Raw genomic sequence first — 15,823 nt, forward strand, 5'->3', positions numbered from 1 at the left:
GCATGAGCCATGTCAAGTGTTGCGGGCCTGAGGAAATCTGAGAAGAGCATTCCAACCAACGTGACCTAGGAACCAGGCTTTAGGTCATGGAGCTGTGATCCTTGCTGGGAGATGTACAAGCTTCCTGGAGGGCCTGGTGGAGCAGGGAGTGGGAGATTTCCATAGCAGAATTGAAAGCTAGAAGTATGGAGAGCTGGTCAGAGTGAAGGTCCGTCCATTAAAAAGAAAAAGCATTTATTTATGAGCCAGGTACCATGTGCTTAGAAGTAGGGGTATAATGGGAAATAGCATAGTTTGTGGACTTAGGTATTCCTGAAATGTCTAGATAATAATGTTTATATGCTGAATGTCTATGGAACACGCATTTATGTTGGGCACTGCTGTAGGTGTTGGGGATACTGCTCCAAACAAAACAGGAGGCCTCAGCTTATTTAGAACTACAGTCCATTATGGTAATGTAAAGTTCACATCTTCACTTGCACAAGTTGTATTTCAAGTGCTTGGTAGCCACAAGTGGCTGTCATGTTGGGTAGTGCAGGTATCGAAGACTCTTTCTATCACAAGAAGTGTGGTGTTGAAAACCCACGGGCCCCAAAGTGGTATTACTTAGGCCAAGTCCCCAAACCCAGGCATAATACCTAATCTAATTGCAGTTTCAACTTCCCCCAGAAATGTAGTCTTTCCTGGTCAGTCACAAGTTCTCTGATGGGTGCCAAGGAGTCTACCACAGGGGCCCTCTCCATCCCCAAAGGAGGATGGAGTAATCTACCTGATTAGACCCCCCTCCTTTTTCCCCTAAGGGAAAGCCTTGCCTGGAACAATTTTCTTTTGCAAATAACTTTCTTGTCCCACCTCCCTTCCCTAGAAACCTTTCTGTTCAATCTCTTGGAGCTCCCCTCTGCTTTTTGGATGGGATGCTGCCTGATTCATGAATTGTTTAATAAAGCCAACTAGATCTTCAGATTTACCTGGTTGAATTTTGTTTGACGTCAGACAGCACTGGTCTAGAAGGTTAGGAGTTCAAGTTGAATAACATGATTGAAGAGTGTTGCCGGACACCTTTACAGAAAAGCCATTACTTCAGTCCAAAGAGGATTGGTGCCATGTCCCTGCTGATCAGGGTAGTTCTGAGTGTTTGTGGATAAACCTGGGGCAGCAATCTGCCGGGATGTGGATCACTGGCTTTGGAGTCCCACAGACCTGGGTTCTAACCCTCTTGGGTGACATGAGGCAAGTTTGTACTACCCGACCTTGGTTTCTTATAAAACGAGAACCACAGCTGTACAGGAATATGGTGAGGTAGGGATTAAACAGACTGTTGTATGAAAAAGTCTGTGTAATGTGTCCCTTCAGAATGTTCAGTAATTGATAGTTATTACTATTTATTGAAGGTTCCTCTGCATCGTACCAAGTTGCTCATATTTCTCTTTGGTCTTGGGGGCTTTCAGGGTGTAGCCTCTAATGCTGAAGTTTGTGGGGAAGCAAAAATAGTTCTGTTTTACAACAAAAGATTTATATATAATATAATTAATAAACATTTAGAAACATCTCCAAACTAGAGGATATATGCTTTTCTCAAGCATATAAAGAATATATATAAATGCTATTCATGTTCTGGGTTATAAAACAAGTAGCAAATACAGAAGAATCAGAGTCATACAGACTACCTTTGTACTACAATATGTAGGCAATAACAGACAAAAACAGGTTTGAAAAAAATCCCTCTGGGAAATTTAAAACATTCTAAAATACCTCATCAAAGATGATACCATAAGGGGAATTAGAAATATTAACAACTGAATGATAAAAGTTTCTTCATACCGAAGTTCGTGGGATGTAGCTCAAGTAATTCCTAAGAAATTTATGCCTCGTGCTTAAAATAGGAAGAAGACAAATTTAATAAGTAAAGAGAAAATAGAAGTAATGAGAATGAAAGCAGAAACAAGCCAAAGTTAGGGAATAAGATAGATTACTTTTTGTCTAAAAGTTTTTACTTTGATAAATATTTCTAGAAAACAAAATTGCCTTAAGGAGTGATGGAAAACTTTAATAGTCTGATAAAGACCGCAGGGGACAGTTCAACAGAGTCCAACAGTGTTGCAACATGAACTTTTGGTCACTATCAAAGCTGTGATTTTCTCACAAGAAATCTTGGATCTGTCCTTGAATGAATGAATATGTAACAATCCAAACATATCTCATTGGGGACAATTGAGTACAGTCTATTTGGAGGGGTGTGCGGGCTCCATGAGGCTTTGGCTTCAGACTGTCTACAATTTTGTCAGAATTCAGCTGTAGACAAGTCATGGCATGAGAAACATTGGTGAGGCTTTTAAAATTTTCCCACCAATGTTGAAGATCACAGACATTTACTTACCTCTACTAAGGTGGGAAGACTGAATAGCTCCAACAAATGTAGCAATCAGAGTGGAAGAGAGTGAAAGCCTCTTTTGAGGAATAACAATTTCTGAGGATGTAGTGAAGGATTACCTTGGACTAAGAACATATGAACTGTGAAGACGTTGATCAACTAGTAGCTGTAGGCTTAAATCCTAAAGTACTGTGATTGTCACTGATAGACAAGGATGTTGAACGCTTAAAATCACTCCATAGACAGTTCTTGTACCAGTCTTTGCTTGGACAGTAGTATGTTTCTTTTAATCTGAAAAGTATAAAATTCAAATTTTTTTATATTAATATAGTCAATACATAATTAACTCAGGAAGATGGAACTTCTTTTGTCAGTTTTGTGGTTTTTTTATCCTAAATTTGATAAAGGGCTCTCACAAGTTTTGAGTTGATTAGAACATAGAGAAGACTAAAACCTAATAGCTTTTATCCTTTCTAAGGTGATGGGGCAAATCTTTGTGTAACCTGGTGGCCATTCAAGGAAACTCAAAGGTAGTTTAGGACTAAAAGACATTTTAGCCATTTTATTCTGAATTTGGGCAAGAATTGTCAGAGGACAAAATATGGACACATCACACTTTTCAAACGTAAGAAAAAGTTACTGCAAGACAGTATTTTGAAAACCACAACAAAAAGTAGATAGCTATTAGAAACTTAACTTTTTTTTTTTTTTTAGAAATAAGGAACTTTTGTTAAGATGAATTGAGAGTATACCAGACATAACATACAGATGGCCAGCAGAGACAAAAAATGCTCAACATCACTCATCATCAGGGAACTGCAAATCAAAGCCACAATGAGATATCACCTCATATGAGTCAGAACGACTAGTATTCAAAAGGAAGTTTCATAGACATGAAGAAAAAGAAACCCCTGTGCACTGTTCCTGGGAATGTAAATTGGTACAACCACTGTGGAAAGCAGTATGGATGTTTCAAAAAAAGTTAAAAAGAGAACTACCACATGATCCAGTAATTCCACTACAGGATATTTACCCAAATAAAATGAAAACAGTAATTTGAAAAGATACAGGCACCCCTATGTTTACTGTAGCATTACTTATAATAGCCAAGATATGGAAGCAACCCAAGTGTCCATTGACAGATGAATGGATAAAGAAGATGTGGTGTATATATGTACACACACACACAATGGAATTGTACTCAGCCATAAAAAACTGAAATCTTGGGACACCTGGGTGGCTCAGTCGGTTAAGCGTCTGCCTTCGGCTCAGGTCATGATTCCAGGGTCCTGGGATCGAGTCCCACATTGGGCTCCCTGCTCAGCGGGGAGCCTGCTTCTCCCTCTCCCTCTGTCTGCCGCTCCCCCTGCTTGTGTTCTCTCTCTGTGAGTCAAATAAATAAAATCTTAAAAAAACCCAAAAAACTGAAATCTTGCCATATACAGAATTGCTGAGTCCATATATTGTACACCTGAAACTAATATAACACTACATCAATTATACTGGAATTAAAAAAAAGTATCTGGCACAAAGTAACATCATTTTACCATAAAACCCCTAAATTCTAATTTTATTTTTGTGTGTGTGCCAACCATGTGACAGTGCTCAGTAAAGGATTTATAAAACTTTCTTACGGGGTGCCTGGGTGACTCAGATGGTTAAGCGTCTGCCTTCGGCTCAGGTCATGATCCCAGAGTCCTGGGATCGAGTCCCACATCGGGCTCCCTGCTCCTTGGGAGCCTGCTTCTCCCTCTGCCTCTCTCTCCCTCTCTCTGTCTCTCATGAATAAATAAATAAAATCTTTTAATAAAAAAACATAAAAAACTTTCTTACGGATGAATTCACTGAGCCAACTTGAACACTGCAGGTAGTATAACCCAAGTCAAAAAATTGTTACTAAAATTTGTACATTTACAGTATAACCTTTTTATTATTTTTATTAGACACTTTAAAAAATGAATCTTATTTTCAAAATATAATTAACCTTATGAACATATTACATCCAACAGTGCACCTATCCTAATGAATTTACCGTCATAATAAACTAATAATTCCCTTAAACAAACTACATGTTATCTGTACACATACTTACATCTCTCTGTAATTACGCCTAATAGCATCTTAAGTTATTTTTGTTAATCACCATTATTAGCAAAGTAACACCTTTTGTTTTCTCTAGACTCCAGAAAACTAGAAGACAGGAAAACAAGAACTATCTAGCTATTTTTCACCATTAGTTTACATTTAATATTATCTTTTTATATTTAAATACATCACCCATCTGGTTAATTTATAGCTATTTTAAATGAATAAGGACTAAATTACAAGTAGGCTTAGTGACCAAAGTTTAAAACTTTTTAAACTTAGAAAAGTGTCCAGTACCCAGAAATATTTATCCACGAACTCAAATTAACATTTGAGGCTTTACAAAAGTTAAGGATCTAAAAATTACAATTTTAGCTAAAACATGGTCTTTATGATTGCTACTGCTATAAAGATTATAAGATCGAAACCCCTACAGGGTCTCAGCTTGAGCTGTGGCATGAAAGCATCCCCCACCTGATTGGAAAGTCTGTTCCCCATTATCCTTTAAGGCTGATAATATTGTCACTCCCTTTAATTACTCTGAGTCACACACCCAGTGAGAAGCGGGAGCTAGGCAGACAGAGATGAAAATGTCAGCATTATTGTTCATAAGAGCTAGATGAGGGAGGCAGCTCTGCACCCACCATTGGGAGGCCTCCCTAATACTAACACCCCCTGAATACAGGCTGTGCCCACCACTGCCAGGGGCAGAGCTTTCATGAGACCTGACAGGGTTCTTTAGGAAGAAATGCCAGGGGCGCCTGGGTGGCTGTTGTTAAGCGTCTGCCTTCGGCTCAGGTCATGATCCCAGGGTCCTGGGGTCGAACCCCACATCAAGCCCCTTCCTGCTCGGCGGGAAGCCTGCTTCCCTCTCCCACCCCCCCTGCTTGTGTTCCCTCTCTCGCTGTCTCTCTCTCTCTGTCAAATAAATAAATAAAATGTTAAAAAAAAAAAAAAGGAAGAAATGCCAGCAAACCGAGGCATCCAGTCATCAGGGTGACATACTGAGCTCTTAAAATACAAATGAATGTCTATTTTTGGTCACAGATTTCAGCTGAAAACTACCCAAGCATTCCGATGGCCAGGTAGGGAAAACCTGAACAGGCTTTCCCGGACTAATCAGACAAGGGAGCCCCAGAGATGGGCCAAGCTGCTCTTCCAGCTTCAGAAATGTCCCACAGGAATGAAGGTGGAGAAAGAAGATGGGTGACCTACAGGCATCCAGGAGGACTCTAGCCGAATTGTCCCAGAAGGATTGGGGTTGAAAGTCAGAGTCAAGGGAGTCAGATCGGAAAAGTCATCCATCATCTTGGAAGGGGGTGGGATGTGTTGCAGCTTTTTTTTTAAATTTTTTTACTGTTATGTTGATCACCATACATTACATCATTAGTTTTTGATGTAGTGTTCCATGATTCATTGTTTGTGCATAACACCCAGTGCTCCATGCAGAACGTGCCCTCCTCAATACCCATCACCAGGCTAACCCATCCTCCCACCCCCCTCCCCTCTAGAACCCTCAGTTTGTTTTTCAGAGTCCATTGTCTCTCATGGTTCTTCTCCCCCTCCGACTTACTCCCCTTCATTCTTCCCCTCCTGCTATCTTCTTCTTTTTCTTTTTTCTTAACATATGTTGCATTATTTGTTTCAGAGGTACAGATCTGTGATTCAACAGTCTTGCACAATTCACAGTGCTCATCATAGCACATACCCTCCCCAATGTCTATCACCCTGCCACCCCCTCCCTCCCACCCCCCACCACTCCAGCATCCCTCAGTTTGTTTCCTAAGATTAAGAATTCCTCATATCAGTGAGGTCATATGATACATGTCTTTCTCTGATTGACTTATTTCACTCAGCATAACACCCTCCAGTTCCATCCACGTCGTTGCAAATGGCAAGATCTCATTCCTTTTGATGGCTGCATAATATTCCATTGTGTATATATACCACTTCTTTATCCATTCATCTGTTGATGGACATCTTCACTCTTTCCACAGTTTGGCTACTGTGGACATCGCTGCTATAAACATTGGGGTGCACGTACCCCTTCGGATCCCTACATTTGTCTCTTTGGGGTAAATACCCAGTAGTGCAATTGCTGGATCGTAGGGTAGCTCTATTTTCAACTTTCTGAGGAACCCCCATACTGTTTTCCAGAGTGGCTGCACCAGCTTGCATTCCCACCAACAGTGTAGGAGGGTTCCCCTTTCTCCGCATCCCCGCCAACATCGTGTTGCAGCTTCTTCACAAGGCAATGACCAGACCCCTCACAAAGCTGCCTTCTCTGTGAGAGAGGAAAATGGTGACAGACTTCTGATGGAGGAGCCAGAGAAAAGGATCTTGGGCGCAAAACTTAATGCCCAAGCCTGGCTTAGAAAGACAGGACTTCCTGTCTTCAGCAGAAAGTGCAGGCTCACTGGACAGGGAATTTATCAGCACAGAAGACTAGGCTGGACACCAGTGGGGCTCCCCAATGTTTGGGACTAGGGAATACCCTAGGACTTTTACTTGTCTCTGAGGGAATAAGGACATCCAGCAACAATGGGGGAAGAATTTCCTAATAGTTCAATAAATGAGGGCACAGAGGAGATTATACTTAATTTAGCCAACATAAAGAAATGAGATCTTTTCCCACCCTAGTTTTGTGGCATAAGATGCATATCTGATATTCGTAGGGGGTATTGAAGGAACCAGGCTTTACATTTAGATGCTGTCTTTGGCCAATATCCCAACAACTGTTGGGGCATCTCTGTAACCAAAAGCGTTCTCCCCAGTCAAGGCAGACAGCTTTTTTTTTTTTTAAATGAAAAAAGTCAGGTTTATGAATAAAGCTTTGACAATTAGAAAATCTCCAGGTGTCTTTGGAGCTTTCATGCTTCAGGGGCACAAACATTGTGGTCCAGGGCCATGCTTCCTGGAGAGCCCCCACACTTCTTGTAAAACCTAGATTTCTGTTTAGCCTTGCACACGTTTGGCTCTCAGCAAGTTTAGCTATTTTCTACTTAGAGTACATCTTGGGGCTAGAAAAAATCCACAAGGGCTTTGCCCTTAAGATACTCTCCGGTGGCTTTATTAGTGAGACCAGCCACTTTGGGGCAAGGCTGGAACTTTCTGTCTTCCCCTAGGATGGGCTAACATAGGGCTCTCACCAGAGTAGGATATGCTGGGAGAACATCTTTCCTTTGTCAGCGGTCCTTAACATGGCGCTATTTTACCCACCGCAGGGGGCTCTTGGCAATGTCTGGACACGTTTTTGGTGGGCACCATTGTGTGTGTGGGGTGGTGTGCCCCTATCTAGTGGGTAGAGGCCTGGAAGCTGCTAAACATCCAACAATGTAAAAGGACGGTCCCGCACAACAAAGAATTATCTGGCCTAAAATGTCCATCATGCTGAGGTTGAGGAACCTTGGCTTAAATCAAGCCTTTTCTATGGCATGTCTCACCATCTCTGCATCTCGGCTACAGACCACGATGTGAATGGTGCTCTCAAGAGCTGTGCAGTGCACGGCCTGCATGACCATATGTGGCAACCCTGCACACCCACAGGGGAAGATGGGAGCAGGCATGGCTCGGGGGTAGGTCTGGAACTGTGCTCCCCCAGCGGAAGGAGAGTGGGTGTGAGGTTGCAGAAACAGAGAAGGAAGGGGCAGAGGAGGAGGCTGGACAGTTGCTAGTTGCTCTCCAACAGCCGATGATTAGGGCAACAGAGGAGATAGAATAATCTACAGGGAAAATCGTAACTCTGATAATTAACTGAGCATTCCAGGATAATGTTTCACTTCGGTTCATTCTCTTTCACCATCCCGGCTGACCATCTCGCGTCTTCACTTTTAGACACCTTGGGTTTTCCTGGTCAAGGTCATCAGACATTCCTGGCTCATTTCCTGGGCCTTCCAAGATAAAAAACGCAACACCTCTGTGATCTCACCATAGGTATGATTTTGGTTGACGGTGCAAGACAGATTTTTTTAAATTTGAAAATCTGTCATCCTACTCTCCTAGTATATGAAGTGGTCTTTAATAATGAGGAGTGGATGATGATGACAGCGCTAGTTTATTGATCTGGCGCAGCACGGGCCAAGAATTGCCCTGAGCACTTTCCAAATAATTTATTTCAACCTCCCGCCTTCCCCATGTCATGACGTCAAATGACAAGTACAACTAAGTCATTCGACACGTTTAAGGTTGAGCAGAAGGCTTCGGGTGGCCTGGTCCTTGGCCACTGCTCGTGCTATATTGAAACTGAAGATTCCGGGGGTTCGGAGAGATTTCGTGAATCATGGAGAGCCAAGGAGAGGGAGCCATGATTTGAAAGCAGGCCAGACTTGCCTCCAGCTTGTGCTCTTTATTACTCTTGTGACCCAGGTAGGATATGTTAGCACATCTCCTAATTGAAAACCAGGCTTGTATTCACGGCATAAATCCTATGTGTTCTTCTAGACCACCGGTGGGCACACCGTGGTCCGCGGCTTGGATCTGGCCTGCTGTCTGTTTTTGCAAACAAAGTTTTATTGGGACACAGCCACGCCCACTTGCTCGCTGTCTGGCTGTTCTCTGCTACAGTGGCCGTGAGGAGTATTCCCGGCGGAGACTAGATGTGTGGTAAAAACCTAAAAGATCTGCTCTCTGGCCCTTTATAGAAAAAGTCTTCTGGCCCCTGTTTTTGGCCGTAAGCTTGGTGAAGACAGAGACCATGTGTTTTCTTCTCTTTGACACCCTCCTCCCGCAGCACCAAGCCCAGAGACAGAAGCCAGTGCCGGACGATCATTAGCAAATTGAGATCGAGGTTTGTTGAATAAATGTGGAACTCATATAGCGGCTGGGTGGTCTCTGCTCCCATCTCGATAAATATTATGCACCAAGGAAGCAGCAACACAAGGCTCTAAGCGCACGTTGTCTCACTTCTGCTCCTGTAACCACAACAAAGGACACGTACGACTAAGCTCATGTTGAATGCTGAGCAGGGTGCTTTGAGCTCTGTGGTGACTGGACACGGCTCACTGAAGTTTATTCTAGAGGCTGCCCAGAGTAAGGCTAAGGACAGCTGCGAAGGGGACAGGAAAGAGGAAGAGAAAGGCGGGGAAGGCATGCCACGGTCAGGTGTGTGTTCGGGTGTCCCAGGCTCCCCGGTGACGAGCGTCCATGTGGAGGAGGTCCTCATGGGGGTGGAGGCAGAGTGACCACAACCTTCGGACCCCTACAGGGGCAGGGGCAGGGGCAGGCCCAGCTGTGATGTCGTCCCCTCCTCCAGCCACGTTGCTCCTTCCTCAGTGTTCAGCCTAATCAAGGTTGGCCCCCAAGAGCAAGAAGTTCTGGAGAGGAGGCAAAAAGGACCCACCAGAAAGATCATTTTCTGAGCCGCGGAGCATGGGGCTCCCTGAAAGAGAAAGCTTCAGTGGGAGAGGCAAGTTCTCACTTGACCCGAAAACCAGGTCAGGGCAAAAACCCAGCCTTCAGGCCTGGGAGGGCTTTAGAAAACACTGTCCCTCTTAGCTGCCTGACCCCAGGAATTTATTTGCATTTCCCAATAGTCTGATTTCTGGAAGACACGCATGAATGTCACTGTCCCCCTCCAAAAGTTGTTTCTCCCAGGAGAACAATGCACGTCTGGGTGCTGCCAGAATTTACCCCCTCACATAATTAGTTTATGAGGATGTAGTCCAGGATTACCTTAGAATATACTATGGGCAGTGAAGACGTTGGTACCTCTGGAGTTATAGAGTGAACTGTCATTGTCCCTGTCCTTGCTCCTGAGGTGTTGCTTGCCCTAAAAGGCCTGGTCAGTTTTGCTCCAGGACCAGGCCTTGCTGCTGTAGGTGGTAAGGCTGGCTGGTGTCCCCGGGGACACTCTCACACCACCCAGGAGCTTCTGGCTCATTGACCCAGAAGTGGTGCATCTAATCTGACCCCTTCCTGCCATACGTGGCTAATGGGCCCTGCACACTGTTGATATTCAGTTGATGTGATTGAACTGAATTACTGGAAACTGAGCTTATGTGGAAGTCAAGATTCCACACAATCAACACTTGCCATCTGTGCTCCAAAATTTAAAATATTTTTTCCGATGAGCATTAGGTCCAGGATGTGAGTAGGAGTCAGGGGCTCCCCCTAATGCTACCAGCCCCGAAGCAGCCCTCCCAGGAGGTCTTAGAGCTTCCCACCCAGACCCCACGTCTCATTGACCTCATGGACTTGGAGCTCCAAACTGTTGAGGTGGGTGTCCCTTGGCAGAGGGAGAGGGAAGCCCTCCTCAAGCTTTGCTGGAAGATAAAGAGCAGAGAGACACGGGTTGGACAGGGAAGGTTGGGGACACACGCTTATGGCCAGTGAGAGGGCGGGCTACTTCGAAATGTGGTCGGCTATTGGATTCAGGGCTGGTTTTCTGTTGGAGGAATGCCTGGTAAACGCAGCTTCTTCAGGAGGGGACAGATGTGGACAGCCAGCCTCCACCAGCCAAAGGGGCCTGGGATGGGGCATGCAGTGCTTCTGACCAGACACTCACCCGAGGACCACCATCTCCTCCCCTTTGTCTTTTCCAGGACAACTGCCCTGCTCTTATCTCATGTGGTAAAAGGCAGATGGTGAGGCCGGGCGGAGAAGGCCCTGGCATGGGAGGAGGCCGGCCAGGTTCTCAGGCAGCCACCATGCCAAGCACTATTTCCATCAAGGTCACCTGGCAAGTCAGTGACCTAACCTGGACCAGAACCCAGGGGTACTAACTCCAGGTGTTCTCCAGGTGCAGCTTGGAATGCCCCTTCTCCCTTGGCCTAACTCCCTGTGCTTTGGGACTCAACTTGACCCTCACCTCCTGGAGTCATGTTCAGTGCCCCCTCCTAGCTCCTGCAGCCCCCTGTGCTTCCTGTCACAGCATTTGTCACTGCCTGTTAACATGTCTCCCTTCCCAACAGAGCGTAAGCTCTATGAGGGCGGGCTCACGGATTGCCAGGACCCTAGCCAGGGCAGAAGAGGGGCTCAGCTTGTTGACTGGCCGACTGATCCATGAATCCTACAGAAAGAGTAGAATTGAACATTTGCACTGGTCAGTAGTAGCTATTCTTTTTTCTTTTCTTTTTTTTTAGGATTTCATTTTATTTATTTTAGAGAGAGAGCGCACGCGCGAGCAGGGGGAGGGGCAGAGGGAGAGGGAGAGAGAGAGAATCCCAAGCAGACTCTGCGCTAAGCGCGGAGCCGGACGCGGGGCTCGATCCCAGGACCCCGAGACCATGACCTGAGCCAAAACAGAGAGTAGGACACTGAACCGACGGAGCCACCCAGGTGCCCCAGTAGCAGCTATTCTTACCGTTGAGAGAGGTGTATAATGTGTGGAGCGCATAGTAATTGAAGATGGCTTCCATCAGCTCCACCTGGAGTGGGGGGCAGGCAGAGTAAAGGGAGCAAACGAGACATGCATGAAAACAGGAGTCTGAGGGAACAACGTCTCGCTGGCCCCCTGCCTCCAGAAACACCTACATGCCAACCCACTTACAAAACGGGTTGACTGTGACTGTCACCAGCAAAGGTAGACAGCTCCTTATCCACAATCTCCTCAACTCCAATCTCTGGACTTCATTCTCCATCAGTACGTACAAGCTCATTTTATGGAAAAATATGACCTGAATCGCCATGGGGATATTTAGTATTTCTTTATTCCACTTTGTGTGGATATTTTTAAATTCTGTTGCAGAAGTATTAATGTGTCTGATTATAGAGTGCTGCCCCAGATCCTGCTGGAAGAGTTATATCACATATGATGCATGCATGCTCCAAATTACCTCTCATAAATTCTTAATTCTGAAGCCCATCAGCCCTGAGGGCTTTGGGTAGGGCATTGTGCACCCGGGCCACTATTATTACAATAGTAAGCATAAACTTAGAGCTTACTACGTGTGAAGAATTTTGTCAAAGTGTCTTCCTAAATCCACTGCCCCGTTTCATGTTACAGTTCCCATTGGAAGTGGTTGAAGTAGAAATCGTGTATTCCCATTTTACAGTCAAGGAAACTGAGGCTCAGAAAAGTTAAGCTATTTCCCCAAGGTCACACAGTAACAAGTGGCATGGCTGGTGTCAGATCCCAGATCTATCTTCCTTCAAAGCTTGTGCTCTTAATGTCCCTGTCCTGTCTCCCCGTTAGCCCTCAGACAGTGCCCTTCTCAGATGATTAACTTTCAGACATGGCATCCGCTTCTGCAAGACTGCAGCACAGTCTTCTCAGAGAGCCTTGGAGCTTCTCCTGGAGCCCCCTGAAGCCCTCTTTGGAGATGATACCCAAGAGGTGCTGGGAGAAAAGCACTCACGTTGATGAAATGGATGTTGGGGGGTTTCAGTTCCAATTTCAGCTTACTGCGTGGAGAAAGAGAAGCATGGGTCAGTCACCCCAAGCCTGCTACTTCCTCGCAGTTACCCCAGTGGGGAGTACAGCGTTTACGGGCAAGGCCATTTCTGGGGGCTGGGCGCCCAAGGGTTCCTCTGCAATGGGGTGCTTGTGCATCTAACGCTTTCAGCATGCACAGTGATTTAAGAAGAAGTGACATTGCTGCAACTTATGGTTGCTGAGCATCTTCAATAACTGAAATACATTAGGATGGTGTAAATATTAACTGGAAAAAGTGGGATGCAAAAAGTCGTGCTCTGTATGTCCAATGATGTAAAAGTGTATAAAAAAAAAAGGCTGGAAGGAAACATGAAACTACTAGTGGTGATAGTCTCTACGTGGCAAGGTTATGAGGGATTTTTTTTAATACTTTTGCAATTTCCATGCCATGAGCACGCATTATTTGCATAATGTGGGAATAGACAATAACAAAAGGAGGGAGAGCCCCTGCGTGATGCTGGCAAACAGCTGGTACCCGCTGGAGGGAAGGAAGGTGGAGGACAACACCAGGGGACCTCTGGTGTTGTCACTATAGAAGCCAAACCTGAATTGCCCCCACTGATCCTCTTGGCTGCTGGCCTGGCTCCCTTGTTCAGGGATTATAACTGCCCTGGACCGATCTTTTGCTCTCTGCTCATGGGGCAGAGTAGTTTTGCTAATTCCTTGATAAAACCACCTTGTGAGGTCCTCCTCTGTCCGCCTCATTTTGCTGTCTCTCCATAGTCCAAGCTCTCTGCTGTCCTCTCAGATACTGCATACCCCCCAAGCCAGGCTGAGGCATAAACTCAAATTCTGGGACCTCCAGAAAATTCCCACAAGCTCAACATTAGCTTCTCTTTTTAAAGATCTCTCAAGGAGATGATCATTTTAATGGAGTCAGTGCACTCTCTCAGCCAACAGGTATCTAAACCTGAGGCCAGGAATTAGTTCCTCTGACTAATTCCTCTGCGCCCACTGCACCTGTTCCTCAGCCAGGGGCAGCACCCAGAGTGGGTGAGACACGGGGCACAGGTTAGGGCCCCAGAGAAGGGGTATAGTCCCTATACCCCCTGGCGGTATAGTCCCTCCCGCCCACTGGCTCCCTGGTTGAGTATGTGCCTGCTGACTGGGTGTCCGGGCAGCAAGGGGTGGCTCGGGGGGCACCTTTAATCCTCCATCTAAAATCTCCTCCCTTTCTGATATGCAGTACTGACAGGTTTTTCTCAATCTTATATATAAAGTCCTCGCAAAGCCCCATGTCTTCCAACCAAATTATGGCTCCTCAGTAATACCTTTGCAGAAGTTCAGCTGAGGCATTGTCAATATGCCTTTCCAAAGGGGCACACAGATTAGAGGATAAGCCAGCCCCAGTGGAGATCTCTGTCCCCAAGGGTCAATGCCAACCTTATCAGAGAACAGACTAGATGCTCTGGTCCCTGCTGGGTTATCCCCAACCTACCCCATTTCCTCCCCTTGCCCATGGCCTCTAACCTTCCTGTGGTCACTGAACCAACAATCTTATCGGAGTTCACACTGATGGTGGCAGAGATGTTCGTTGTCTAGAAAAGAAAAAGGGATAACCCAGACTCTCAGGGGACGTAGAAATCTTGTTGGCTCCCAGTCCAGGAGACAGATCTTCAGAAATAGAAACCACAGCCAGATGTGGGACATGTGGGTGAAAAGCAGCTACCCAAGGATTATGGGCTGAGGATGTAGCATGTTGGTGGCCCCACAGCTAACTTTAGGAAAGGTGAGCTAAGGTTTTAGAGATTATAATGGAAGCATCAAGAGGGGTAAATAAGCTCAAGCTAAAGACACAGAACATTCTAATAGGGAGGCCGTCCACCAGTAAGCATGACTGAACTTTGAAGCATGCTACTAAGAGAAGTAGAGAGTCCCTGAGCCTTAGGGAACTTTAAAGACACCACCAATTGATAGCTGGGTGTGAGGATGAAGCCTGGCCTGTCGAGGGGTGGGGTTGAACCAGATGATGGACATTATTTCTTTGAGTACTTTTTCCAGCCACTCCCAATTTCTCCCCTCCTAGACTCTGAGGACAGGAAGATGAGATCTTTTGCTGTAGTTCCACGGGTCCCTGAGGCTCTGTTCATTTTTTCAGGCTATTCATTCAGATTGGGTAATTTCTTTTGTTCTACATCTTAATTAATTTGTTCTTTTCTCTGTTCCACTGACACCCCCAGCCGGGATGTCGGGGCATATTGTTACAGCTTCATGCCAGTGTAAGTCTCAGATCCCCAGTCAGGCTTTACTGGCCTGGGTGGGGTTAGGGCCATAGCTTTTTCTCTGGTGTTTGTCTTTAGTAGCACAGTTATTGATTGTCTACAAGTTTTCTATCTTACTAGGTTGCCCCTTTTTTGGTCCTTTGGCTAGAGAGAGGAGGATGTTATTGGGGCTGTTTTTTGTTCGTGCCTGTTGGTGTTTCTGGGTTGCCCCAAATTGGAATATGCAGGGCAAAAAGAAACCCCAGGGAGCTCATCATCATGTTATTCCTTAGATCCGGAGGCCCCTGGCTGATCTACCTTTTTCTCTCTGCCTTTCAGGATTTTCTTGCCTGCCCTTGGGAAGCCTGGTTGTTCTGGCCAGGAATGCAAGTTTCCCTCACTCTGCGGGCAGGCAGAAGTCAGTCTCCCAGTCCTTCAGTGGAGAGAGGGGCTTACCCAATGGCAGATGTAACCCAGAGATGAGACTTACCACCCTGAGCTGGAAGAGTGGCTTGCGGTCAGAGGAGGTGGGCAGGAGAGCAAAGGCCTGGATGTCTATCACCGGCAGGAGGGTCACACTCCCACAGGTGAACATCAGGAATGGAGCTGATTCAGGTGATGTCTCAAGCTCTAGCTCCATATTGGGGTACAACCTAGCCAGCTGGAGAAAGAGGGCAGAGGCTCAGGGGGAGGGCAGGAGAAAAGTCTCTGCACAGCTCACTGATGTGCAACTACAATCTCCACATTTGGTCTAGGTCAAATTCTCTGTGATGAGTGTTCAGAGGTCTTACCTGA

At 45.7% G+C, this 15,823-nt stretch overlaps 1 protein-coding gene across 12 annotated transcripts; it reads right to left on the minus strand.

Annotated features, from left to right (window-relative positions):
• Positions 1 to 8,491: 8,491 nt before the first annotated feature.
• LOC141370560 (lipopolysaccharide-binding protein-like) lies at positions 8,492 to 15,808 on the minus strand. Of its 12 annotated transcripts, none has more exons than XR_012374703.1 (4): positions 15,519 to 15,732; positions 12,751 to 12,796; positions 10,640 to 11,820; positions 8,492 to 9,366 (listed from the first exon to the last, which is right to left on the minus strand). XR_012374703.1 is itself a non-coding variant. In XM_073880443.1 (4 exons), the coding sequence occupies exons 1-4, from the start codon at positions 15,666 to 15,668 to the stop codon at positions 9,355 to 9,357; spliced, it is 303 nt and encodes a 100-aa protein (XP_073736544.1). In that variant the 5' UTR covers positions 15,669 to 15,730; the 3' UTR covers positions 8,492 to 9,354. The 12 variants fall into 12 exon arrangements, 4 of the variants coding, with proteins under 4 accessions (XP_073736544.1, XP_073736543.1, XP_073736541.1 ...); XR_012374700.1 differs by having other exon boundaries at positions 8,492 to 9,768; XR_012374701.1 differs by having other exon boundaries at positions 8,492 to 10,716; positions 11,262 to 11,820; positions 15,519 to 15,731.
• Between the last annotated feature and the right edge of the window lie 15 nt (positions 15,809 to 15,823).

The sequence above is a fragment of the Callorhinus ursinus genome, unplaced genomic scaffold (genome assembly GCF_003265705.2).
Source record: "Callorhinus ursinus isolate GAN/ISIS: 27379988/994484 unplaced genomic scaffold, GSC_fseal_2.0 scaffold38, whole genome shotgun sequence".
Lineage (NCBI taxonomy): Eukaryota > Metazoa > Chordata > Mammalia > Carnivora > Otariidae > Callorhinus > Callorhinus ursinus.

What these genes read in the sequence shown, in the direction of transcription:
- LOC141370560 (XM_073880440.1), bottom strand. Translation starts at nt 15,668, where the DNA reads ATGGAGCTAGAGCTTGAGACATCACCTGAATCAGCTCCATTCCTGATG. An exon ending in CACTCTTCCAGCTCAGGGTG is followed by an intron (nt 11,821 to 15,518) that starts GTAAGTCTCATC and finishes CCCCCACTCCAG; the next exon opens with GTGGAGCTGATGGAAGCCAT. An exon ending in ATTATACACCTCTCTCAACG is followed by an intron (nt 10,717 to 11,756) that starts GTAAGAATAGCT and finishes TTTATCTTCCAG; the next exon opens with CAAAGCTTGAGGAGGGCTTC.